Source organism: Medicago sativa, chromosome 2, assembly GCF_051527215.1.
Source record: "Medicago sativa cultivar Bolivia chromosome 2, Bolivia_mono, whole genome shotgun sequence".
Taxonomy (NCBI): domain Eukaryota; kingdom Viridiplantae; phylum Streptophyta; class Magnoliopsida; order Fabales; family Fabaceae; genus Medicago; species Medicago sativa.
In genome coordinates this window covers 67,798,881-67,825,026 of record NC_140750.1, presented here as the reverse complement: position 1 = coordinate 67,825,026, position 26,146 = coordinate 67,798,881, and the positions used below count along the sequence as shown (strand labels likewise).

At 39.7% G+C, this 26,146-nt stretch overlaps 1 protein-coding gene across 1 annotated transcript; it reads right to left on the bottom strand.

Annotated features, from left to right (window-relative positions):
• Positions 1–20,906: 20,906 nt before the first annotated feature.
• LOC146950002 (uncharacterized) lies at positions 20,907–23,029 on the bottom strand. Its single transcript, XM_085748604.1, has 2 exons — positions 22,466–23,029; positions 20,907–22,191 (listed from the first exon to the last, which is right to left on the bottom strand). Exons 1-2 carry the CDS (start codon positions 23,027–23,029, stop codon positions 21,733–21,735), a joined length of 1,023 nt encoding a protein of 340 aa, XP_085604730.1. The 3' UTR covers positions 20,907–21,732.
• Between the last annotated feature and the right edge of the window lie 3,117 nt (positions 23,030–26,146).

The following is a 26,146-nucleotide window of genomic DNA, read 5'->3' as shown; positions in this document are numbered from 1 at the left end:
AAAATTTTGCTCTCCACCCAACACATTTTGCTCGCACCCCGCAGCCATGCCCAAAATGCCCCCGCGCTAGTTAACTTGCGCAAGTGTAAATTAATGGGCATGTTAAGTAATGTAGCACAAGTTAAGTGGCGCAAGGCTACTTTTTTTTTTTTTTTTTTTTTAAATTTATTTACTATTTTCAAATTATGTTATTAACTTTATTCAAATTATGTTATTTTCTTAACTTTATTAACTTTATTCTAAATTATTTTATTAACTTTATTTTGAAATTATTTTGTTTACATTAATCTAAATTATTTTCTTAATTTAAATTATTCTAAATTATTGATTCGATATTATTCTTTAAATTAATACAAATATAAATAAAGGTAAATACAACATTAGAAACTAAAAGCAAATATAAAACAAAGGAACAAAATTGAGGCATAAATAATATCTCATTTTATTAATAATTCATACATTACATTACAATAATCCATACAATAAGTTTGAACTTATTCACTAAATCTACTTATTTTCTCCTTGGGGTAAAAAGTGAACAATCTTCGTGGGGTAAAATAGTGAGCAACTCTCTTTTAAATCTGTTTTTTTTTTACCACAAGAAGTTCTTTTTACCCACGGTAAAAAGTTTATGCGGTTAAAAAACAAAGGTTTAAAATTATCCCAAGGGTCGATCACTTCCCCAAGCTCGGCTACTCACTATTTTACCCCGACGAAAATTGATCACTTTTTACCCCAAAGAGAATATTGAAAAAAAAAAGAAAGAAGAGAAATAGAGGGAGAGAGTGAGGAGGGAGAGAAAGTAAGACGGTCCGAGGAATTAGGGAAGTATGGAGAGGTATTTATAGGTAGAAATGGGAGCCTAGGTTGTAACTACCATAAATATGGTAAAAAAACGTGTAAAGTTTGTTAAAAACGTGTGGATTGAAGGTTGAAAATGTGACCACCGTCCACAAAAACGTGTGTTCTTGAGCACATACCACCGACCAACGTGCGTGAGTTAACTCGCGCATAGGCCGCGGGTGCGTGACTTAAATCACGCATGGCTTACAACTTGCGTTAGTTAAGTCACGCATGGCTTACAACGTGCGATAGTTAAGTCACGCCGCGTGACTTAACTAACGCAAGGGTATATTTGGAAGCAAAGGCAGGCGCGAGCAAAATGTGCCGGGTGGAGAGCAAAATTCTATAAAAAATACATTCTAATCCTCATACAGCACGGACCCACTTGTTGCTCTCTGTGGGCCGTGGCCCTCACTTAGTTTAGATATTTTTATTTTAAAAGAGAGTTGCTTTTCTCGACAAAGAACACTTCCAATTGACACATGGAAATGACCTTAATACCCCCACGGTTGTTAATCGCCGCCGGAAAACACGCCGGTAGTTAACTACCGTTGAGTGCCGCCGGTTGTTAACAACCGCCGAAGTTGAGTGTAGCGGTTGTTAATCGCCGCTACGTGTTTAACATTTTTCCGTAAGCTCATTTCCATCTTCCTTATTTTGTGTTTTTCCTAACCAATTTTAACTTTCATTTTCATCTAAAATTTTTATCAAATAACCAATTGAAAAATCTTCTAAAATTTTCATCTAATAATACCTAAACATATTCATCCAATATTTAACAGAACATGGTTAAATTAAAACGCAAGAAATAATATATAACGAACGTACGTATATGTCAAAAAAATAGGAAAATGTACGGAACATGTCATAATAATACATCATGATCATCATACTCAAAAAGTACATAAAAAAATCCTAATACTAATCACCCCCGCCTAGCCTCGCCTCTCGCCGCCCTCGCGCCGCCCGGAAATCCGATAAGTAAGGACAGTGCTTGTTATACCCTAATTTTGGACCTAAAAATACTAATCCAATTCTTCTTTTCTTGTATTACAAGCTATCCGAACCGTCTATAATCACTCACATCTTTCTCTCGCATTTTATTTCAATGTTATTTGCAAAATTCACATGCAAGGGTATTTTAGTCATTTCCTAGGACAAAACCTCTTTCAATCTTTAAAAATTTGTTTGAGTCCTTTCAAGGAGTTTGAATAAGTCTCTATTTCATTCTATGTCAAAATCCATTTTAAAAATTGCATTTGAAGTCATTTTGAGTCGGCTTTTGCCCCTAGGGGCATTTTAGTCTTTTCATGTGTTAAAGCACTGTTTAAATTCTAAAGGTTGTCTCTGAGTCTTTTAATTTTGTCTGTAAGCTCTTGCTTTAATTCCCCTGTTAAAAATCCATTTTAAAATTTGCATCCGAGTCATTTTCGCCGTTTTAGCCCTGTGGGCGTTTTGGTCATTTCACACGAAATTTCGGCAGAGAGGTTACTTTAAAGTACCTCATTTAGGCCATTGGTTCATTTTAGTCCGTTTTGTCAGTTTTAATTGTTTCACTTTACGTTTAGTCAATTTTACCAATTTTAAATTCAATTTTATTTTATTTTTTGCACTTTAGTCCTCTAATTCCTAAAATTTGCACATTGGTCCTTCTCACTTTTATTTTTTTTAAAAAAGTCCTTTAATTTTTGATAATTGCATTACAGTCCTTGGAGTCTTTTTGTTTGTAATTTTGGTCTTTTTTTCCTTCGGTCCTTTTAAACATTTTCAAAATTACAATTAGGTCTTTTGTCCAAATTTGCAGTCGGTCCTTTTCTTAAATTACAGGGCAGTCCTTCAAAGTTTCAAAATTGCACAAAAGGCCCAAGTCCAAAATACAGCAAGGAACGAGTTAGTTACAGGTTCGTGACACATGGCACTTTCTCAATGGACTTCAAGCACACATGGCAGATATAAATAGCACACAAAGGTCGAGAGAGCCACGTAATTAACGCCACATCACAAACACAATTCCACATTCTCTTTCCAAAATCATAGATCAAAATCCAGAATTCTCCGTAAAGTTCAAGAACACATAAACCCTAAACCGTTTCAATTGAACGAAAATTCAACATCACAGGATTCTCAAAGGATTTCTTGCGAAATTCATCATCATCGAATCGAATGCTCGCAATTCAAGCTTGAATTCATCACGAAGGTGACAAATTCAAACGATCACGTAACCGTAATAGCAAGAAGAAGAGGGATCGAAAATTCGAATTAGAGAAGACGAAGAAGAATTTCACCAAGCTCAACAACAACGAAGCACTTACCGTAAAGTTCGTAGAGGATCTACGAAGATTCCTTTCGTCTTCTCACTCGAACGTTCGTGTATGACCAAAAACCTCCTCGTTTTTCATTAAAGATCATCATCGAAGGCTCGTAACACAAATTAAACGGTGAATTGAAGTGGAATCTTCAAAAAATGCAATAAAAGTTCGAAACGAAACCCTAAACGAAGAAATCATGAAGATTCACCGTTTAATTTCTTAATCGAGTTTAGATTCATCATCGTTGTAGAAAACGAAGCAAGTTAGGTTTCGTATCAAAAGTTTTGAAGAAGTTCCAAAAAGCCAAAACCGTAAAGTTTAAACGTAGATCTAGGTCGATCCATTAAGATCCGAAGAAAACGAATGCCATTTCGGACTTAGGACGAAGAGGACGACCTAATAGCATAAAATTTTTTAAGAAACCATGAAGTTTCAGCTCCGACGTGGCGGCGCTAACGCCGCCCACCGCGTCGGAGAGAACTCCGGTCGTCTTCTCCGCCCGCAAGTTGCGAGCTCAGAGCCTTAGAGAGAGAAGGAGTGGAGGTAGAGAGAGAAAGGGAGGAAGGAAATGAATTGGACCGGTGTCCTTGGCCTTTTATAGGCGCTTGGACCGGTCCGGTTCAGATCGGTTCGTCCTCTTCCTCTCTTCACCGTCGTATCCTCGCCTTGATCCATATGGATCAATCCGACGGCTCCCGAACCTTTCCCGCGATCCGCATCCTTTGGACTTTGGGTTTGGGCTTTTTGTAACGTTTTCTTGATTCTTCTTGCTATTTCCCACGCAAAGCCTCTCGATACTTGTACCCCCGGCATGTCTAAAAGTGTTTTAGAAAATCCTAGCAAATTTTATGAAGCTTTCTTAATATTTTTGTGATGATTTTGTGATGAATTTTACACCGAAAAAACTTGTTAAAAATAATAGGATGGTTTCTTGTGTTATTTCTTGAATTTCATGTCAAAATTGGTGGAAATTGGTTTAATTTTGCTTCTAATTCTTGATGTGCATTTATGATTCATGATGTGTGTTTTTTGTGAAGAATTTACCATACCTTGAATGTATTTTGTACCGGTCATGAGCATATATGGTTTACTTGCTTGTTTTGCAAGTAATGTTGGTGAATAAGTAATGTAAAATAGGTCTAAGTTCACATTAAAATGTGAGGCTTACTATGACTCTTAGATTCTCATTTCTTTTAGACTTGGATTTCATGTTAAACCATGGGAGTTATAGGTCATAGTTAAGCCTTGCCTTGATGAGGAATTCTAGGTCTATTTTACACTACTTTTGCTTATTTCATATCCATTCTTTTCCTCCTTTTGGTTATGGTAGCTTTACTTACTTATATCCTCTTTCTATGCCTTATATTACTAACAATTTCCTCTATTGTGTTTCATACATCATGAGCATTTCACTTCCCATCTCACATCTTCTTTCTTTTATTTTTCTATCCTTTAGAATTCATGTCAAGTTTAGAATGTAAATACTTAGGAGTTTTTGTATTTTACCTTTATGCCACTTTTAATTTCTTGGCAAAGAGGCCATAGAATGTATTTAGGGTATGATGTAAAGGACAATGGACTCTAATAATGTACACCGACACAAGCACCGACACATACACACACATCACTATAGTATATAGCTAGAATATGCATGTTTAGATGTATGTTTAGGATTGTATGTCTAGATGTATGTTTAGGCTTTAAACCTAGAAAAATCAATTTTCCAAACAAATGTGAACAACATCACCCAAACCATTTTCAAAATAAACCTTGGGATCAAAATCCCATTGTAATTTTCCCTTTTATTTTCTTAATCAAATTTCAATGAACTCTAATCATGTTTAGACCACATTTTGCAAATGACTAAGTCAACCTCACAATTTCTAAATCTCATGCCCTTGAGGCCTCTTTCTATTCTTCAAACTCCGATTTTCAAACTTAAAATCAACCAACAAAAACAAAAACATTTTTGAGAGAGAACTACGGTGGATTTGATCCCTTAAACGGGTACGTAGGCAAGGAACAAAAGTCCTTCAATTCAACTAAAATAAAAATTCAAAAAACATTCTTCTCCCTCCAATTCTTCACTTAGAACATTCTTAGGTGTAAATATCATTTCAAAATAGCATTTAAAAATAAAGCGCGTGCGTAGAAATTAAAGACGGTTCCTATAGGATACTATAGTCGTTATGGGTGCCTAACACCTTCCCGTAGCGAAAACAACTCCCGGACCTCGATTCTCAAGGATTTTGCTTACTTTTTCCCTTCCCATGAAAAAATAAGATATCAAAGGTTAAAAGGTTCAAACGTAATCAATGTTTGACACCCGAAAACCAAGATAAAACAAATGGCGACTTCACCGGGGACTTACGAGAGTTACGCCTAGTCTTTATTTCCACGCTTGCGCTCTTTTTACTTGCTTCTTTTACTTGCTTCCATATGTGAATAAATGTTTAATTTCTTGCAAACGTGTGGGGTGAGAATATCAAAAGTCCCTGCACCCGGCCGAGTGAACTTAGGATTTAGGAGGGATATAATCGACAATTCATTCCGGGGTTGCCTCGTGTTTTGGATTATGCGATCAATCCCACATAGCCGAGGCATTTTGGGGGTGATGATGCTCGGCGCGTGTTGTCGCGTTTAGGCACTTTGCTTCTAATTGTTCTATGACGCTATGAACCGTAGATAACCAAACCCATCCATGGCCATTTTCTAGGATGTAGTGCGGAGGCTAAAACGAGTGTTGTCTCGAGTTTTAGTTGTCACGCGATACTACACTCAAGTTAGACCTTCCACGTATAATCATGGAGCGAGTGTTGTCTCGTGACACCATGATATACGTCTGGAGAGGTTGCAACTTGGGAACCTTTTTAGAACCCGGTTACTATATCCTAAAGCCCTAGTTTCACCGGACGCCGTGTCCACCCATGACTCCTCGACTTTGAACTTCAACCCACCATGTTTTCTCCGAACTTGAACATAATCATGCATTCATGCATACATGCATACATGCATAAACTTTTTCCATGCATTGTTATCGAAGGGCTTAGACAAGTTGAATTTGTAAACATTGTAGGGATGAAGATGACTAAGTCCTATAAGTTCAGTGAAGTGGATTTGGCTAGTTTGAGAGATTTGGCACTCAAGATTGAGGATCCGACCGGTTTCCGACGTCGTTACGGGCTTTACTTACTATTCTCCAGTACTAATGTGGATGAGAAGCTTGTGCACACTCTAGTGCAATTCTATGATCGGGGGTATCGGTGCTTCACTTTCCCGTACTTTCGCCTGGTGCCTACTCTAGAGGCTTATTCTTCCTTGATGGGTTTATCTATTGCTAAGGGGATACCTTTCTCAGACCTGAAAATCCTCCTACTCCATTGGTTATTGCTAAGGATCTCTATCTCAAGACCACCGATGTCTCCAAGAATCTTATCACTAAGGCACGCATCCGAGGGTTCACTTCGTAGTATCTTCTTGGGAAAGCCAACCTCAATACCACTTGTCGCACACTCTTGAGGCTATTCTTGCGCTTCTCATCTATGGGCTTATTCTCTTTCCGAATCTTGATGACTTCGTGGACATGAATGCTATTATGATCTTCCACTCCAAGAATCCGGTTCCTACTTTGCTAGCCGACATATACCATGCTATTCACGATCGTTCCGCAAAGGTCGTGGATACATTCTTTGTTGTGTGCCTCTCCTCTATAGGTGGTTTATTTCGCACCTTCCGTTAGCCTTTCCACGACAATCCGAGGAATTGGTCTATTTCACAGAGGATTATGGCTCTCACTCCTAATGAAGTGGTTTGGCTCACTCCCGCTTCAAGAGTTAAGGAAATCATCTTTGGTGGTGGGAAATTTCTTAATGTACCTCTTCTTGGTACACGGGGTGGAATCAACTATAACCCTGAGCTCGCTTTGCGACAATTTGGTTTCCCGATGAAAGATAAGCCCATCAATCTTGCTACAGCCTCCTTACTTCTTTCACTATTCCAATGCTCCCACCGGCATAAAAGAGGACTTCATGGAAGCTTGGTCCAAGCTTCGGAAGAAAGAGGTGAAGCATATGGGTGTAAGGTCCGTATTGCTCATGAGGCCTATACACAAGGTGATAAACCAAGCCGAGGAGATTGGTATGCCTTACCCCTCTATGAGATATGTGTCCGCAACTGTTCCTACCATGCCTTTGCCTCTACTCCCACCTACCCAGAGATGTATCAGAGCATCTAGCTATGGAGAGCCTCGGGAGAAGCATCAAGTGGAGAGCTAGATACTATGAGGCCGAGAACTTGATCATGACTTTGGATGGAAAGGATGAGCAGCAGACTCATGAGGTCTCGACACCGAAGAGAGAGCTAGCTAAGGCTAAGAGGGGGATCGAGGAGAAAGATAGATTGCTTATGAGAGACTCTAAGAGGGCTGGGGGTGCCCGTGACTTCTATGCACGATACCGCGACTATGAGTCCGAGTCCGAGGATGATGCTTCCACTTCCTATGCTTCGAGGATTTCTTTTTCCCGTTGTTATTTCCATTTGTTTATGTTGAAATTGTCTTGTAAAACTATATGTTGGTTGTTTGTTCCCGTTTATGTTAATTGCCGTTTAGTAATGTTTACAAGTTTATAATTTGTCTAAAACCCTTCGATAACACAAAAAGAGTCTTTTTTGCATATGCATTAACACATTTCATGCATCATATGCATTCATCGGTCACAAAAACTTCTCTCGTGCTCATTGCCTCCCGGTTTTGTCCGCCGCAATTCGAAAAGTGGCTCGTGTTCGCAAGGTCTACCAACCAGTATAGAATTCATCGTACAAGATTTCGCAAGAGAAGGATGATGGCTAACTTTGAAGAAGAAAATGCTCACTCCGTGCCGAATTGGCCGCTATGAAAGAAGACTTGACTAAGGCTCATGACGCTATGTCCACTATGATGGCCGCACAGAACAACCAGCCACTACCGTTCCAAGCTTACCGCCGAGGTGATTCCCTCTATCCCACTCGTCTACCGTGGCTACCGATGCTCGGTTTGTTATGCCCAACGGTCGTCCTTATGGACTCCCACCTTTCTACTCTCCTAATACCGCTCGCCGGTGTCTCGGTTTTGCCGGTCAAGAACAGATTCCCCGTGTCCACCGCTATGCCTCAAGTGACTACCGTTGTCACCGACCCTATTGTACACACCGTGCAACAGGTGATTGATGTTGACACTCCGCGCGGACAAGATCCCGCAATGGAAGCTATGAAGAGACAGCTAAGGGAGTTGGTCGGGGAACTCCGTGAGGTCAAAGCTAGCCGAGGAAACAATGGTGCTCCCGCTAAAGCTCGTGATCTATGCTTGGTGTCCCGATTTGAGGTTCCTAAGAAATTCAAAGAGCCGTAATTTGACAAGTACAATGGGACTTCTTGCCCACATAACCATGTTATCCGTATGTCCGAAAGATGGCTAATTACGCATAATGATGCATTAATGATCCACTCGCTTCCAGAGTAGCTTCGACAGATGATGCAACAGATTGGTACACTAGTTTAAGCAAAGATAACATCCATACTTTTGAGGAAATCGCCGTCGCTTTTGAAGGACAATATGAATTCAATACCCGTCCGAAGCCAAACAGGACTCTCTTAAGGCTCGTCTCGAAGTCGATGAAACCTTCCGTGAATATGCTCGTAGATGGAGAGGGGCAGCCGCCCGTGTTTCTCCTCGACTTGATGAGGAAGAGTTAACACAAACATTCCCGAAGACTCGAAGAAGGAATATAAGGAGAGAATGATAGTCTCTCGCCCCAAACAACTTCTCCGATATGGTCACAATGGGAACTCGTCTAGAGGAGGCCGTCCGAGAGGGCATTATTGTCCTTGAGAAGGGTGAATCTTCAACCAAAGGCACCAAAGAAGTACGGTAATGGTCACCACAAGAGGAAAGAATCTCGACGTAGGGATGGTATCTCGGTAACCCATCTCAGCCGCTACACAATTACCTTTGCCCTATCACTACATGCGCACTCTCAACATCCCTTCTTCCCGCCATTCTATCAACAAGATCCTCTCGCCACCGGTCAACCACCAATGCCCGTCAATGCTATTGCACAAAGAAGTACAACAATGCCTCTCCCCGCTCAACAACAACGGCAAGAACAACAGGTCCCCGACCCAAACCTTCTTTTCCACCAATACCAATGCGGTATGGTGAGCCGCTCCCAACTCTACTTGCTAAGGGACACCGCGTCACTCGCACTGTGCAAGCCTCCGCCTAATCCATTGCCTCCCAGTTCCGTCAGACCTAACATGTGAATTCCATCGTGGTGCTCAAGGCCACGATGTTGAAGGTTGCTTTGCTCGAAATATATTGTGAAAGACCCGATAGAAAAGGGACGGTTGACTTTTGAGAATAGTGTTCCTCATGTTCTTGACAACCCGCTTCCAAACCATGCCGTCGTTAACATGATCGAGGCCTTCGAAGGAATCCCCGTCCCTCAAGATGATCCCATGCCGGATGTCCGCAATGTCATTACTCCCTTGGTATCACTACATGTCAAGCTTTGCCAAGCCTCTTTGTTTAATCATGATCATGCTTCTTGTTCGAATGTCTTCTAATCCTATGGGCCGTTGTGTGGTGAAAGATGATATCCGTAGTCCGATGGATAACAAACACTTCGATCGTCGTTGATGTATGTGTGATTGTGCCGTTGTTCCATGACTCTCCCGTTGAAAGTGCATCTCATACAAGAAATGTTGAACCTTTGGTGATCAAAGTTACCTCGGTCCGGTATCCTATACTTCTACAAAAGCAATTCCTTACAAATACAATGCAACCATGGTTGAGAACGGAGTGGAGGTGCCTCTCGGTATCCCCAGCCAGCGCTGACAATGTTGCCGGTGAAATTACAACTCCGAGAAGCGGAAAGGTCCGTCCTCCCCCGTTTCAAAAGAAAGTGGTAACACCCATTGCCACAATAACACCACCCGCTGCTCCTCCCGTTGACAAAAACCTCGGCCCGTCGTGCCAATCTATCAAGAGTCCAATCCGGACGAAATCCCGAGGCTTATCAAGAAAAGTGACTATAAGATTGTTGACCAGCCTTCTACGTACTCCTTCAAAGATATCCATCATGTTCTCTCGCTCATGAGCTCAGGGCTCATAGGAAAGTGTTAATGAAGATACTCGAGAAAGCTTATGTTGACCACGAAGTCTCGTGGATCAACTGATGGGATAGTGAGTAATATTACCGCCCGCAACAACTTGGGGTTTGGTGACGATGAACTCCCCGAAGCAGTGGAAACACCACAACTCGGCTCTACACATCTCGGCACCGCAAGTCCGATATGATATCCAACGTGTTGGTGGACACCGGATCATCATTGAATGTAATGCCCGAGTCCACACTAAGGCAATTAAGTCATCATGGAATTTCCCCGAGGGGTAGCAATATCCGGTTAAGGCTTTCGATGGATCCCGCAAAGATGTTCTTTGGGAAGTAGACTTGCCAATTACCATTGGTCCCGAGACATTTCGTGTTACCTTCCAAGTCATGGACATCAATTCTTCCTACAAATGCCTTCTCGAAGACCGTGGATTCATGACGCCGGAGCAGTCACTTCCACTTTGCATCGAAGCTCAAGTTCATGAGGAACGGTAAGATTGTCACCGTGCATGGTGAAGAAGCATATCCGGTTAGCCAAGTATCATCTTTCTCTTGTGTTGAAGCTGTGGTCCGCCGAAGGAACGTCGTTTCAAGGCTTGACCGTCGAGGGTGCAGAACCCCGAAGGGCCGGTACTAGCATGGCTTCATTGAAAGACGCTCGTAAGGCCGTCCAAGCAGTGCGGCCGCCGGCCGGGGCAAAGTGATTCGCATCTTGGAAAACAAGCGAAAAGAAGGCCCGGGATTCTCCCCAACCTCTCGGAGTTTCAACGGAACTTTCTACGCGTTGCCGGGTTCATCAATGCTATTACCGAAGATGCCGCCTGAAGGTGGTTACGTGCCTACATTTGTTATACCAGGAGGCACCGTGAGAAATTGGGAGGCCATTGATATTCCTTTAGTCATGCATGCTTCCATGTAATGTGTCTTGTTGCTCATGTTTTCTTCGTTTTCAAAATAACAATCCTTTCGCTTCGCCCAAGGCGAAAGTGATATCATTGTAAGGGCGTGTTTGTTTCGCATTGCCGTTATCAATAAAAGTTGTCGTTTTTCTCACGACTCTTTGTTTTTTTTTTTACTTTTTAGTGCCTTTTTCTTGGAAATAATGGTAATGCCGTAAAAACCAAAACATCTCGTATTTTCTTATTAATTTCAAAATCTCGCATAGAAAACTTTTTTCTAAAATCATCCCAATCATGTTATGCATTGAACCATAATAAACCCGTTGAACACAAGGACCCTATGGTTCCTCCAAATTTTGAATTCCCCGTATATGAAGTCAAGATGAGGATGATGATGATGAAGAGATACCGTATGAGATCACTCGACCGCTCGAGCAAGAAAGAAGAGCCATTCAGCCTCACCAGAAGAGATTGAGCTCATCAACTCCGGGTACCGAAGAAAACAAGCGAGAGATCAGATTGGTGCAAGCACTTCGAGCCGTAAGTGAAAAAGAGGATCACTCAGCCTTCTCCATGATTATCCAGATGTCTTTGCATGGTCCTATGAAGATATGCCGGGTCTAGATCCCAAGATTATGGAACATCGGATACCGACAAGGCCCGAATGTCCTCCGTCAAACGTAAATTGAGAAGGTCTCGTCCCGTACATGGCTCTTAAGATCAAGGCCGAGGTGCAAGCAAATTGATGCGGGTTTCCTCATGACACTCGAATATCCCGAGTGGATTGCCAACATTGTACCAAGACTAAAGAAAGATGGGAAAGTTCGAATGTGTGTTGATTACAGAGATCCGAACAAAGCCAAATTCAAAAGATAACTTCCCTTTGCCTCATATTGATGTGCTTGTTGACAAGATCGCTCAATCCAAAGTGTTCTCCTTCATGGATGGTTTCTCCGGTTATAATCGTATACGAATGTCACCCGAAGATAGAGAAAAGACGTCCTTCATTACTCCATGGGGAACATTCTCGTTATAAAGTAATGCCGTTTGGCTTAATAAATGCCGGTGCTACCTATCAAAGGGGTATGACCACTCGTTTCATGATATGATTCACAAAGAGATTGAAGTATATGTTGATGATATGATTGTAAAGTCAAGTGATGAAGAGCAGCATGTCGTGTATTTGAAAAAGATGTTTGAAAGACTAAGAAAGTACAAGCCGCGGTTGAATCCTAACAAGTGCACATTCGGTGTACGATCCGGAAAGTTGCTAGGCTTTATTGTCGCCCAAAGAGGCATTGAAGTTGATCCCGACAAAGTCCGAGCCATCGTGGAGATGCCGGCCCCTCAAACCGAGAAGCAAGTCGAGGTTTCCTCGACGTCCGAATTATATTTCAAGATTCATATCTCACATGACTACTACTTGTGGTCCAATTTTCAAACCGCTCGTAAAGAATCACCGTTGTATGGAATGATGAATGTCGTGAAGCTTTTGATAGCATTAAAGAATACTCCGTTGGAACCACCTATCCTTGTCCCACCAAAGTGGAAGGAAGGCCTTTGATTATGTATCTATCGCTGCTAGATGATTCGTGGGTTGTGTTCTCGGTCGCAAGACGAGACCGGTAAGAAAGAGCATGCTATCTACTATCCGAGTAAGAAATTCACCGACCGTGAGACTCGGTATACAATGCTTGAAAAGACCTCGTTGTGCTTTAGCCTCGGGCTGCCAAACGCCCGCGTCATTATATGGTAAATCATACAACTTGGTTGATATCCCGAATGGATCCAATCAAGTACATCTTTGAAAAGCCCGCCGTTATCGGAAAGATTGCACGTTGGCAAATGTTGTTGTCCGAATATGATATTGTGTACAAAGCTCGTAAAGCAATTAAAGGAAGTATCCTTGCCGAGCATCTTGCTTGTCAACCTCTTGATGATTACCACCAATTAAGTTTGATTTCCCCGATGAAGAGATTATGTATCCGAAAGCAAAAGACCGTGAAGAGCCACCGATCAATGAAGGGCCGGACCCCAATAGCAAGTGGGGATTGGTGTTTGATGGTGCCGTTAATGCTTATGGTAAAGGAATTGGAGCCATCATTGTAACTCCGCAAGGGCACCACATTCCTTTCACCGCTCGAATAACTTTTGAATGCACAAACAACATAGCCGAATATGAAGCATGCATCTGGCATCGAAGAAGCCCTCGACCCGAGGATTAAGCACCTTGACATCTATGGAGATTCCGCACTTGTTATTAATCGTATAAAGGGTGAATGGGAGACTCATCATGAGAAGCCGATCCCTTACCGTGACTATGCAAGACGTCCGTTGACATACTTTACCAAGGTTGAATTGCATCATATCCCTCGGGATGAAAATCGATGGCCGATGCTCTTGCTACTTTGTCTTCCATGTTTCGTGTCAACCACCGGAATGACGTGCCCGTAATCAAAGTGCAAATGTCTTCGATAGACCCGCTCATGTGTTTACTATTGAAAATGTGCCAGACGGGCTAACAAAGATGTGAATGACAAAAAGCCTTGGTATCACAACATCAAACAATTCTTGCAGTAATCATGAATATCCACTCGGTGCTTCCAACAGGATAAAAAGACTTTGAGAAGATGGGCTAGCAAATTCCTTCCGGACGGAGAAATCCTATACAAGAGGAACTATGACATGGTCTTGTTGAGATGTGTTGACAAACAAGAAGCCGAGAAGTTGATGCATGATGTACATGACGGTACTTTTGGGACCCATGCTTCGGGTCACACCATGTCAAGGAAACCGTTAAGAGCCGGCTATTACCGGATAACTATGGAGCGTGACCGCCACAAACATGCTAAGAGATGCCACAAGTGTCAAATTTATGCCGATAAGATCCATGTGCCTCCACATGCTCTCAATGTTATATCTTCCCCATGGCCTTTCTCTATGTGGGGCATTGACATGATCGGAAGAATTGAACCAAAAGCTTCCAATGGACATCGTTTCATCCTAGTGGCAATTGACTATTTCACCAAGTGGGTTCAAGCCGCCTCCTATGCCAATGTGACCAAGCAAGTAGTTGTCAAGTTCATCAAGAATAACATCATCCGTCGATATGGTGTTCCCAACAAGATCATCACCGACAATGGTTCCAATCAACAATAGCATGATGCAAGCTTTATGTGAAGAATTCAAAATTGAACATCACAACTCTTCTCCTTACGTACCTCGATGAATGGTGCAAGCTTGAGGCCGCTAACAAAAACATCAAGAAGATTGTTCGTAAGATGGTCACTACCTACAAAGACCGGCATGAAATGCTACCTTTTGCCTTGCATGGTTACCGTACTACAAAGGCAGCTCAACCGGGCAACTCCTTTCTCTCCGGTATATGGCATGGAAGCAGCTTCTCCTCCGGAAGTGGAGATTCCATCTCTTCGAGTGATCATGGAAGCAAAATTAACCGAGGCCGAATGGTGTCAAAGCTCGGTATGATCAATTGAATCCGATTCAAGAGAAACGTATGAATGCTATGGCTCATGGACAAGTTGTATCAAGTGCGAATGAAGAATGCTTTTGACAAAAAGTCCGACCTCGAGAATTCAAGGAAGGCGAACTTGTATTGAAAAGAAGAATAAGCCAAGAACCCGACCCAAGGGGCAAGTGGACACCTAACTATGAAGGTCCTTATGTTGTCAAGAAGGCTTTCTCCGGTGGTGCTTTGATTCTTACACACATGGATGGTGTTGAACTACCAAATCCCGTTAATGCCGATACAACAAGAAATACTTTGTCTAGAAAGAAAAGAACAGCGTGGTAGGTCGAAAACCCGAAAGGGCGGCCTAGGCAAGAATGCGCTTTCCGTGGATCGAAAACCCGAAAGGGCGATCCATGCAAAAGTTAGGGACAAAAAATATATATGAAAAAGCTCGCCGAGATTGTACGCAACTCAAAGTAAGAATGAGCGCCTCGATGAGCCGAAAACCCGAAAGGGCGGTTCATGCAAAAATGAGGTTAACAATAAAAGACAAGTAACTATATCCGGCAAATCACCATCACCCCTCGGGGCATCTCGCAATCGTCAATGATCATCTTCATCGAGGCTTCGTACTTGTGAATTCAAAATTTCTATGAAATGTAGCGGCCATCGTGTTCAATGTATCACCAACCAATAAAATTACCATTTTCCAAGCTTTGTAAATCCGTGGAGTCATGCCTTTGACCGACTCTCACTCTTCTACATCAATTTGAGCCTTTCTATTGTTTGAAACTCTATTTTCTTTCTACTTTCAATGCTATATACAAAATATTTTCTTTCTATTTGATGATGTCAATGTCCGAAACAAACATTTTTGAAAATTGAAAAATCTTCTTCCATCTATTTTGAAAGCAAACCCGAGCAATAGGGTGCATTTCAATGAAACATGCATGAATGAATGAATATCAATGTCTATTTCAATACATGTTACAAGCAAAGTTACTCCTTAGGATGATCTCGTGGTCAATGGCAAGAATGAAAAAAAAACAGAATGAAAAATGAAAAAATTGAAAAAAATGAAAATGAAAAGCTCGCTAAGTTGAAAACCCGAAAGGGCGGCTTAGGCAAAAATGAGCACCCCGCCGATTGACAACCTATGAAGGCAATTCAGCAAAAATGGGGCAATGAAAAGAATTTATTCCCCTAAGTGAATCGAAAACCCGAAAGAGCGGTTCGTGCAAAAGTGGGGTTTGAAAATGAAAAATGAAAAGAATATTGAAAAGCATTGACCACGTATGCGAGCATCCGAAAGTTTACCCAAAGATCGACACGCCTAGCAACGGCGACCCGTATCCAAGAACCTCCCAAGTGGTCCCTCCTTTACAAGCTTTATTGCCCTCACCATGGTTTTGATACGTCTCTCGACGACGGTCTCTCCAAAGAGGTTTTCCCCCGTGAATATGTTGCAGCACGAGCCACTACGTGCCCAATCTTCCAATGTTTTGTCTATCTCTCGCGAAGCTTCTCGCCAAATTACAAACCAATCATGCATTTCAAGCATTCATACATGCACAATCATGCATTTTATGTGCTCATACATCCAACAATCTTGCTATATCATACATACATGCCGCATTTCCAATTTCAACTTTCAATCCAACTTCAATCTCAATTCAATTCAATTTCAACCGCCAAATTCGAAGCAATTTCCAATCTCCATTTCAATTTCAACTCGTCAAATTCGAAGCAATTTCCAATCTCAATTTCAATTTCAACCGACAAATTCGAAGCAATCTCAATATCCAATCTCAATGTCAATGTCAATGTCAATTTTCAATTCAAATTCCAATCCAATCTCAATGTCAATGTCGATGTCAATTCTCAATTCAACTCCAATCCAATCTCAATGTTAATTGCAACTCTCCAATCCAATGTCTATGTCTCTCGTTCAATCTCAACTTTCAATCTCTCTTTCAACGTCAATTTTCAACTCAAATCAATGTCAATTCACTCTCAATTTACTCTTGGGCCAACAAAAATGGTCATGTCTACTTTCAAATCAAGTCAATGACAATTTACCCTCAATTGGTATCTTGTTAAACCGTACTTTCAATTTGTATCTTGTTACCGGTCAAGTGCCAGTTCGATCCAAAAAGAACCACTTCGTACCTCGCTTATACCTATGCCTCCGACAAACGACAAGTTCAATCAAGAACAAGCTTTGTACCCAAATTTTATGCTTTGTTATCGGTCGACGGCAAGTTCAATCGAAGAACAGCTTTGTACCCTCCCACATGACGTGGTGATAATCCAACAAGCGAGTTCGATCCAAAGAACAGCTTGTATCAACCTTTTGTCTATGCCTCCAGCCAAACGGCCAGTTCAATCCAAAGAACAGTTTGTGTCTGCCTATCTGTTTGTATTTTCAATCAAGTGTCAAGTTCGATCCAAAGAACAGCTCGTATCTGCCTATATGTCTATGTTTCCGGTCAAGTACCAAGTTCGATCCCAAGAACAGCTTGTGCCTATCTCTTGTTTTGTGTTCCTAGGTCAAGGGACTAGTTCGATCCAGAGAACAACTTGTACCTTATTTTCTATCCCCTGGTTTGCCTACCCTGTCAATGTCAACCTGAATCCCCAGTGGCATGGCATGTTCCATAGGCTCCAGTTGTTTGTCTTGCATTCATAATCAAAGTGTTGCATGGCATTCATATTTTGGAAAATCTGAAAACGTATTTTTATGTCCAAAAACAGTGCAAATGTTAATATTTAAGTATCTTCGTCCCGTCAACTCTAAGACTGCGTCTCTTGACTCTCCGGACAAAGAAACTTAAATAGGGGCAGCTGTTATACCCTAATTTTGGACCTAAAAATACTAATCCAATTCTTCTTTTCTTGTATTACAAGCTATCTGAACTGTCTATAATCACTCACATCTTTCTCTGCATTTTATTTCAATGTTATTTGCAAAATTCACATGCAAGGGTATTTTAGTCATTTCCTAGGACAAAACCTCTTTCAATCTTTAAAAATTTGTTTGAGTCCTTTCAAGGAGTTTGAATAAGTCTCTATTTCATTCTATGTCAAAATCCATTTTAAAAATTGCATTTGAAGTCATTTTGAGTCAGTTTTGCCCCTAGGGGCATTTTAGTCTTTTCATGTGTTAAAGCACTGTTTAAATTCTAAAGGTTGTCTCTGAGTCTTTTAATTTTGTCTGTAAGCTCTTGCTTTAATTCCCTGTTAAAAATCCATTTTAAAATTTGCATCTGAGTCATTTTCAGTCGTTTTAGCCCCAGGGGCGTTTTGGTCATTTCACACGAAATTTCGGCAGAGAGAGGTTACTTTAAAGTACCTCATTTAGGCCATTGGTTCATTTTAGTCCGTTTTGTCAGTTTTAATTGTTTCACTTTACGTTTAGTCAATTTTACCAATTTTAAATTCAATTTTATTTTATTTTTTGCACTTTAGTCCTCTAATTCCTAAAATTTGCACATTGGTCCTTCTCACTTTTATTTTTTTTAAAAAAGTCCTTTAATTTTTTATAATTGCATTACAGTCCTTGGAGTCTTTTTGTTTGTAATTTTGGTCTTTTTTTTCCTTCGGTCCTTTTAAACATTTTCAAAATTACAATTAGGTCTTTTGTCCAAATTTTCAGTCTGGTCCTTTTCTTAAATTACAGGGCAGTCCTTCAAAGTTTCAAAATTGCACAAAAGGCCCAAGTCCAAAATACAGCAAGGAACGAGTTAGTTACAGGTTCAGGACACATGGCACTTTCTCAATGGACTTCAAGCACACATGGCAGGATATAAATAGCACACAGTGTCAGAGAGAGCCACAGAATTAACGCCACATCACAAACACAATTCCACATTCTCTTTCCAAAATCATAGATCAAAATCCAGAATTCTCCAGAAAGTTCAAGAACACATAAACCCTAAACCGTTTCAATTGAACGAAAATTCAACAGATCAGTGTGATTCTCAGTGATTTCTTGCGAAATTCATCATCATCGAATCGAATGCTCTGCAATTCAAGCTTGAACTCATCACGAAGGTGACAAATTCAAACGATCACAGAACTGTAATAGCAAGAAGAAGAGGGATCGAAAATTCGAATTAGAGAAGACGAAGAAGAATTTCACCAGTTCAACAACAACGAAGCACTTACCAGAAAGTTCAGAGAGGATCTACGAAGATTCCTTTCGTCTTCTCACTCGAACGTTCAGGTATGACCAAAAACCTCCTCGTTTTTCATTAAAGATCATCATCGAAGGCTCAGAACACAAATTAAACGGTGAATTGAAGTGGAATCTTCAAAAAATGCAATAAAAGTTCGAAACGAAACCCTAAACGAAGAAATCATGAAGATTCACCGTTTAATTTCTTAATCAGAGTTTAGATTCATCATCAGTGTAGAAAACGAAGCAAGTTAGGGTTTCGTATCAAAAGTTTTGAAGAAGTTCCAAAAAGCCAAAACCGTAAAGTTTAAACGTAGATCTAGGTCGATCCATTAAGATCTGAAGAAAACGAATGCCATTTCTGGACTTAGGACGAAGAGGACGACCTAATAGCATAAAATTTTTTAAGAAACCATGAAGTTTCAGCTCCGACGTGGCGGCGCTAACGCCAGCCACCGCGTCGGAGAGAACTCCGGTCGTCTTCTCCGGCCTGCAAGTTGCAGAGCTCAGGAGCCTTAGAGAGAGAAGGAGTGGAGGTAGAGAGAGAAAGGGAGGAAGGAAATGAATTGGACTTGTGTCCTTGGCCTTTTATAGGCGCTTGGACCGGTCCGGTTCAGGACTGGTTCGTCCTCTTCCTCTCTTCACCGTCAGATCCTGCCTTGATCCATATGGATCAATCTGACGGCTCCTGAACCTTTCCTGCGATCCAGATCCTTTGGACTTTGGGTTTGGGCTTTTTGTAACGTTTTCTTGATTCTTCTTGCTATTTCCCACGCAGTCTCTGATACTTGTACCCCTGGCATGTCTAAAAGTGTTTTAGAAAATCCTAGCAAAATTTATGAAGCTTTCTTAATATTTTTGTGATGATTTTGTGATGATTTTTACACTGAAAAAACTTGTTAAAAATAATAGGATGGTTTCTTGTGTTATTTCTTGAATTTCATGTCAAAATTGGTGGAAATTGGTTTAATTTTGCTTCTAATTCTTGATGTGCATTTATGATTCATGATGTGTGTTTTTTGTGAAGAATTTACCATACCTTGAATGTATTTTGTACTGGTCATGAGCATATATGGTTTACTTGCTTGTTTTGCAAGTAATGTTGGTGAATAAGTAATGTAAAATAGGTCTAAGTTCACATTAAAATGTGAGGCTTACTATGACTCTTAGATTCTCATTTCTTTTAGACTTGGATTTCATGTTAAACCATGGGAGTTATAGGTCATAGTTAAGCCTTGCCTTGATGAGGAATTCTAGGTCTATTTTACACTACTTTTGCTTATTTCATATCCATTCTTTTCCTCCTTTTGGTTATGGTAGCTTTACTTACTTATATCCTCTTTCTATGCCTTATATTACTAACAATTTCCTCTATTGTGTTTCATACATCATGAGCATTTCACTTCCCATCTCACATCTTCTTTCTTTTATTTTTCTATCCTTTAGAATTCATGTCAAGTTTAGAATGTAAATACTTAGGAGTTTTTGTATTTTACCTTTATGCCACTTTTAATTTCTTGGCAAAGAGGCCATAGAATGTATTTAGGGTATGATGTAAAGGACAATGGACTCTAATAATGTACACCGACACAAGCACCGACACATACACACACATCACTATAGTATATAGCTAGAATATGCATGTTTAGATGTATGTTTAGGATTGTATGTCTAGATGTATGTTTAGGCTTTAAACCTAGAAAAATCAATTTTCCAAACAAATGTGAACAACATCACCCAAACCATTTTCAAAATAAACCTTGGGATCAAAATCCCATTGTAATTTTCCCTTTTATTTTCTTAATCAAATTTCAATGAACTCTAATCATGTTTAGACCACATTTTGCAAATGACTAAGTCAACCTCACAATTTCTAAATCTCATGCCCTTGAGGCCTCTTTCTATTCTTCAAACTCCGATTTTCAAACTTAAAATCAACCAACAAAAACAAAAACATTTTTGAGAGAGAACTACGGTGGATTTGATCCCTTAAACGGGTACGTAGGCAAGGAACAAAAGTCCTTCAATTCAACTAAAATAAAAATTCAAAAAACATTCTTCTCCCTCCAATTCTTCACTTAGAACATTCTTAGGTGTAAATATCATTTCAAAATAGCATTTAAAAATAAAGCGCGTGCGTAGAAATTAAAGACGGTTCCTATAGGATACTATAGTCGTTATGGGTGCCTAACACCTTCCCGTAGCGAAAACAACTCCCGGACCTCGATTCTCAAGGGTTTTGCTTACTTTTTCCCTTCCCAAGAAAAAATAAGATATCAAAGGTTAAAAGGTTCAAACGTAATCAATGTTTGACACCCGAAAACCAAGATAAAACAAGGCTCAGTAGCACTAACTATCCGCAAGACCTCCTGGACAACCTCCTCTTTGGTCATCTCCGCATGCCTGGCCGCAATATCTCGGGCTATGTGCGCCACATCCCGGACGATCGTCAGTGTGTCAGGCATCTCCCTGGCATGCTCCTCCTCAATCAGCTGCTCCACATTCGCCGGCCTAGGAGGGGATCCCTCATCAGGTGGGAGAATGCGAGGGGGAGAGACTGTGGCATACCAAGCCATGTAGCCAGGAACATGATGCCATGGTGTCTGACACCCATCTACCCAACCACCTACTAACCATGCAGCAGCGTCCATCAACACAGTAGTCAGCATCTGTGTAGGCACCTGAGGGACAACTGAAGGATGTCTGGGAATGTCCTGCACAAAGGAGAACTGCCTCTTCACCCGCTCAGGCAAATGACGGTACACCCTCTCCTTCCCGCACATGAGCCATCCAGAGTAAGTGCACAACATCTGAAATGGGTGGACGTCTCTGCGATCATCACAGGTAGAAAACCTGACGTCATCCACCTCCAAGCGATCCAGGACTACGCGGTAATGGTGCACACTCGTATGACCTTTGGTAGTGAGCCATCTCCCAGCACATGGTGTCCGCGGGTCCCAATCCGGGTTACGCCTCCTTGGGTAAGGACCTGGAAAATGCTCCAAAATCCATCCCTGCAACAAAATAAATAATAGTCTAACATTATAAATAATAGTCTAACAAAATAAATAATAGTCGTGCACAGAAGATTATGCACATCGTCAAGAGTGATCGTCATCTCCCCCACAGGTAGATAAAAACTACTCGTCTCCGTGTGCCACCTCTCGCACAGAGCACGTATCATCGCATGGGTCACAGTCGCATACCCAACGTGTATCAAACCAAGGAGGCCAGACCCCTCCACAGGCTCCCAAAACCATCTCAAAGCCTCCTCCGGCTTATCAAGCTCCTTCAACCTCTTCCATGCGTTTACGCACTTATAACCCGCTTGATCATGCCACATCTGAAATTCAAGTTAAATAAGACATTGTCACTATTTTAAATGATTCAAAAACTTACGCTACATTATACTTAATAAATAAAAGACTTACGCTACGTAATTTTAATTAATTAAATCACTTACGCTACGTTATATTAATTAATTAAATCACTTACGCTACGTTATATTAATTAATTAAACAACTTACACTACCTAATTTTAATTAATTAAATCACTTACGCTACCTAATATAATTAATTAAAACATTCAAAGAATTTTAAACAATTTAAACACTTACATTATTGTGGTTCACCCAAAGAGGGTTCGCCACGTGCCTCGAGTAGTCGGACAACAATGCCAAGGTCTGAGGTCCTCCAGGAAAGGGAGCCTCTCCAGCAGGATAGGGCGGTATCCGCCGAACATGACCACCTCGTCGTGGCCGAGGCTGACGCTCAGGCTCACCCTCGGGAATAACATTCTGTGCCTCCATATAATCTGCCACTACATCCTCTGGCACCCCCTCATCATCTCCCATCTCCTCATCCTGTGCCTCGGGCTCCGGCGGCGGCTGATAAAACATCCTCTCCTCCTCCATCCGATCATTTCCAGCAAAACCCTCATCCGCATACCCAGCATAATCATGCGCTGGTGTCGGATCAACCACCTGGGAGGAGTCATCCACATGTGCCTGTGACTGTGAGCCCTCTCCATGAATCCTCGGGTCCCCGCGCTTCCGAGGCTTAGGGACATACAGGTCATCAGCACTCCTTTCTCTCCGAGCACTAGCGGTACTCGCCTCTTTACCTCTCCACATCCTATCCTCTCTAATAACCTGCTGCTGCTCATCCGTATCCCTAGCCATATATGTACAAAACAAATTTTAAAAACATATATTAATATTAGTTCTATCAATTCAGAGAATGCATGTACAGATACACATATTTAGAGAATGCATGTACTTCAAAGAAAATTTAGAAGTACACATACACATATTTTAAAACATCTCATATTTACACATACACATACTTAATAATATATTGAATCCGTAACAGAATATTGTACATATACATGCATTACTCAGAGTAGTTTTAAGTTCTTTATAAAAACAACTAATAACCAACACTAATAACCAACACTTACGCTAATCTCAATTCATAGCCAACTCATAAACAACTCATAACCAACACCAACACTAATCGCAATTCATAACCATAATACCAGATACATATATACATTATTAAATTTAACATATTTGGAAAAAAAATCACAAAAAAAGCAAGATTATTTCACTTAGGCTTTTCATCAAACACCTTAAGTGCATTTTAAAATACTAGCACAATTAGTGTTAATTCAAAATCAAATTCAACTACATTGTACCTAAACCTACTCTAAACAACAATGTCAGCTTAAACAATCATAAACAACATCTAATTCTATCATAATTTGCAATTTTTAAACCTAACCTAAACCCTAAACATTTTGCTAAATTTTTTGAAAACTAACACCCTAAACAACCTACATTACATGTAAATAGGAAGAAAGTTACTTGTGTGATTACTTGAAGAAATTTGCTTCTAATCCGTGCAATTGAATGTGGGGTGAAGTTGGGTTTGTGTTGGTTTGAATATTCAAGTCTGTGTTGTTAACTTGCTGGAAGTTTTCTGCGTGTTTAACATACAGAGCTCAGCGGTAGTTAACAGCCGCTGGGTCTCAGCGGTAGTTAACAACCGGCGTGTTTACCAGCGGTTGTTAACTACCGCCAGGGGTATTAAGGTCATTTCCATGTGTCAATTGGAAGTATTCGTTGTCAAAAAAGCAACTCTCATTTTAAAATACTACCTGTTTGATACTGCTTGTGTGTAGTAGTTTTTAAAATACTACATAGTTAGTACATTACAAAGGCCTTCACTAAAACAATTGTATTATCCAATTAAGACAATTTGATTTAAGAAAATGTTGGCCAACTGCTGAGGAAGTGAGCTTTAAGAAAATGCAAAACATAAATAAGCAACTAAAACTTTTCTATAGGCAGTTGGGTTTCAGGATGTTGGCATCAATACTATCATAACTCATTCAAAGTCAAAGAACATGTGAGTGGAAATAGAAAGCAAGAAATAACCCCATCTTTTTTCCTAAGAAGAAAAGGAAAACAATTGAGAGCTTGAAAACTATTTTTTAGATGTATGCTCCAACCGTTGGTTTTTAGAATGAGAGGGGATTGTCGATATTTTTAAAAAGTTCATAGAGACCAAAAAACATGTAGTGTAAACTGTTGGTATATTTACTTATAGAGTTATCTCTGATATTACTAGTGACCTTTTGCTAGAATATTCTAAAAATGGAATGTGAAATTACATGAGATGAATGACCAAATTATTGGTGCATTCTAACAAATCTCGTGTGTGAGCGTGTATATATATGGCCTACACAGTCCAAAACTCCTGGGTCCGTCCCTTCCTCACACCTCAAAATAACCCATCCATTCATGTTATATTGGGTGCGTTTGTTTCAACTTTAAAAAAAAATAGATTTTATGTTAAAAGAATCTAGAGATTTTTTTTTAGAGATTTTTAAAAAAATCTGAAGTTATTTTTGTTTGTCTACTACCCATAAAAATCCATTTTTTCTAAAAAAATGAGTTTTAACTTGTACATGTGTTACCTCCTTGTTGTTGAAAAAAATAGATTTTGAGAAAAGTTAATCCTAATAGCTTTTCATTTTAGGATCAAAATAGATTTTTTTGATAAAATGATTTTTCTAAAAATCCAAAACAAACACTTAAAAATGAAAAAAGTGATTTTTTTAAAGGAAAAAATAGATTTTTTTTTGGAAAAAATCCAAAACAAACGCACCCATTATGTTTAAATTACCAAAACTTTAGTAATAAAGAAAACTAATATATTCTATAAAAAAAAAGTGAAAATGAATATAATCTATTTTAAAACCTACGAAGTCTTGATCGATATCATTATCTTGTTATACCATTTTGTTATAAGTCTAACCTTATTTTTAGTTATTACTCCGTTTTCATCTAACTAATTCCTAAATACCCATTTAGTTTGATAACTTGATGACCAATGGATTTGGGGACCAAGTTCCAAATTTGATTTCTTTTAAATTGGTTTAATTCATCTTGCATTTCCACGAGATAATGTTTATTTTTTTGGTGTCTGGAGTTTGAACTCCGGACCTTACATATATACTCCCTCCATCCTAAAATATAAGAAAAAATTGGTCAACGAAAGTTAATGTATTTGAAATACATTAACTTTCGTTGACTAATTTTTGCTTATATTTTGGGACAGAGGGAGTATATTATTATGCATTGTTTTTACTAATTGAGTTAAGCTTACGAGAACCACGAGACAATTTTCATTGTTGAATGAAGCTTCATCAAGTATTTCACTTGTCATAAAACCTACAAAATTTTCAACAGAAATACCTTCCCCTTGCAATTGGACATCAGTTTCATCAAATGCGACATGTACATATTTTTCTACCACTATAGAGAACTATGTTTTGCATTATTTTTAAAAGGGAACTATATTCATGAGTGAGACATTTGATCTACTCATTCTTTTCGGTAGTTGTGAATAATGAGACATTTGATTTACATAAAAAAGAATGAGAGAATAGTTCAGAGTTAAGTTGCTAATTATTTGGTTTAATTATACTTTTTCTTCTTTTATTTTACTAAATTTTTTTTCTCTAAAAATTGTGACTTTTGGTGTCATAAGAGGTGAATTTTGATCTCAAAAGTGATATTTTGTCTTTAAATTCAAAATTGAGACATTAAATTACTCTTTTTATGCCAAAAATCACCAAAAGAAAATTTGTTGGAAAAAACATGGGTTTGGAATCAAAATTTTAACAAATCTGAAAATAGGCGGACCAAAAAGTTTGATTTTAAAAAAAAAAACTATATTCATAAGTATAAAATTTAAAGATCAAAAGTACAATTAAACCTAATTATTTTTTT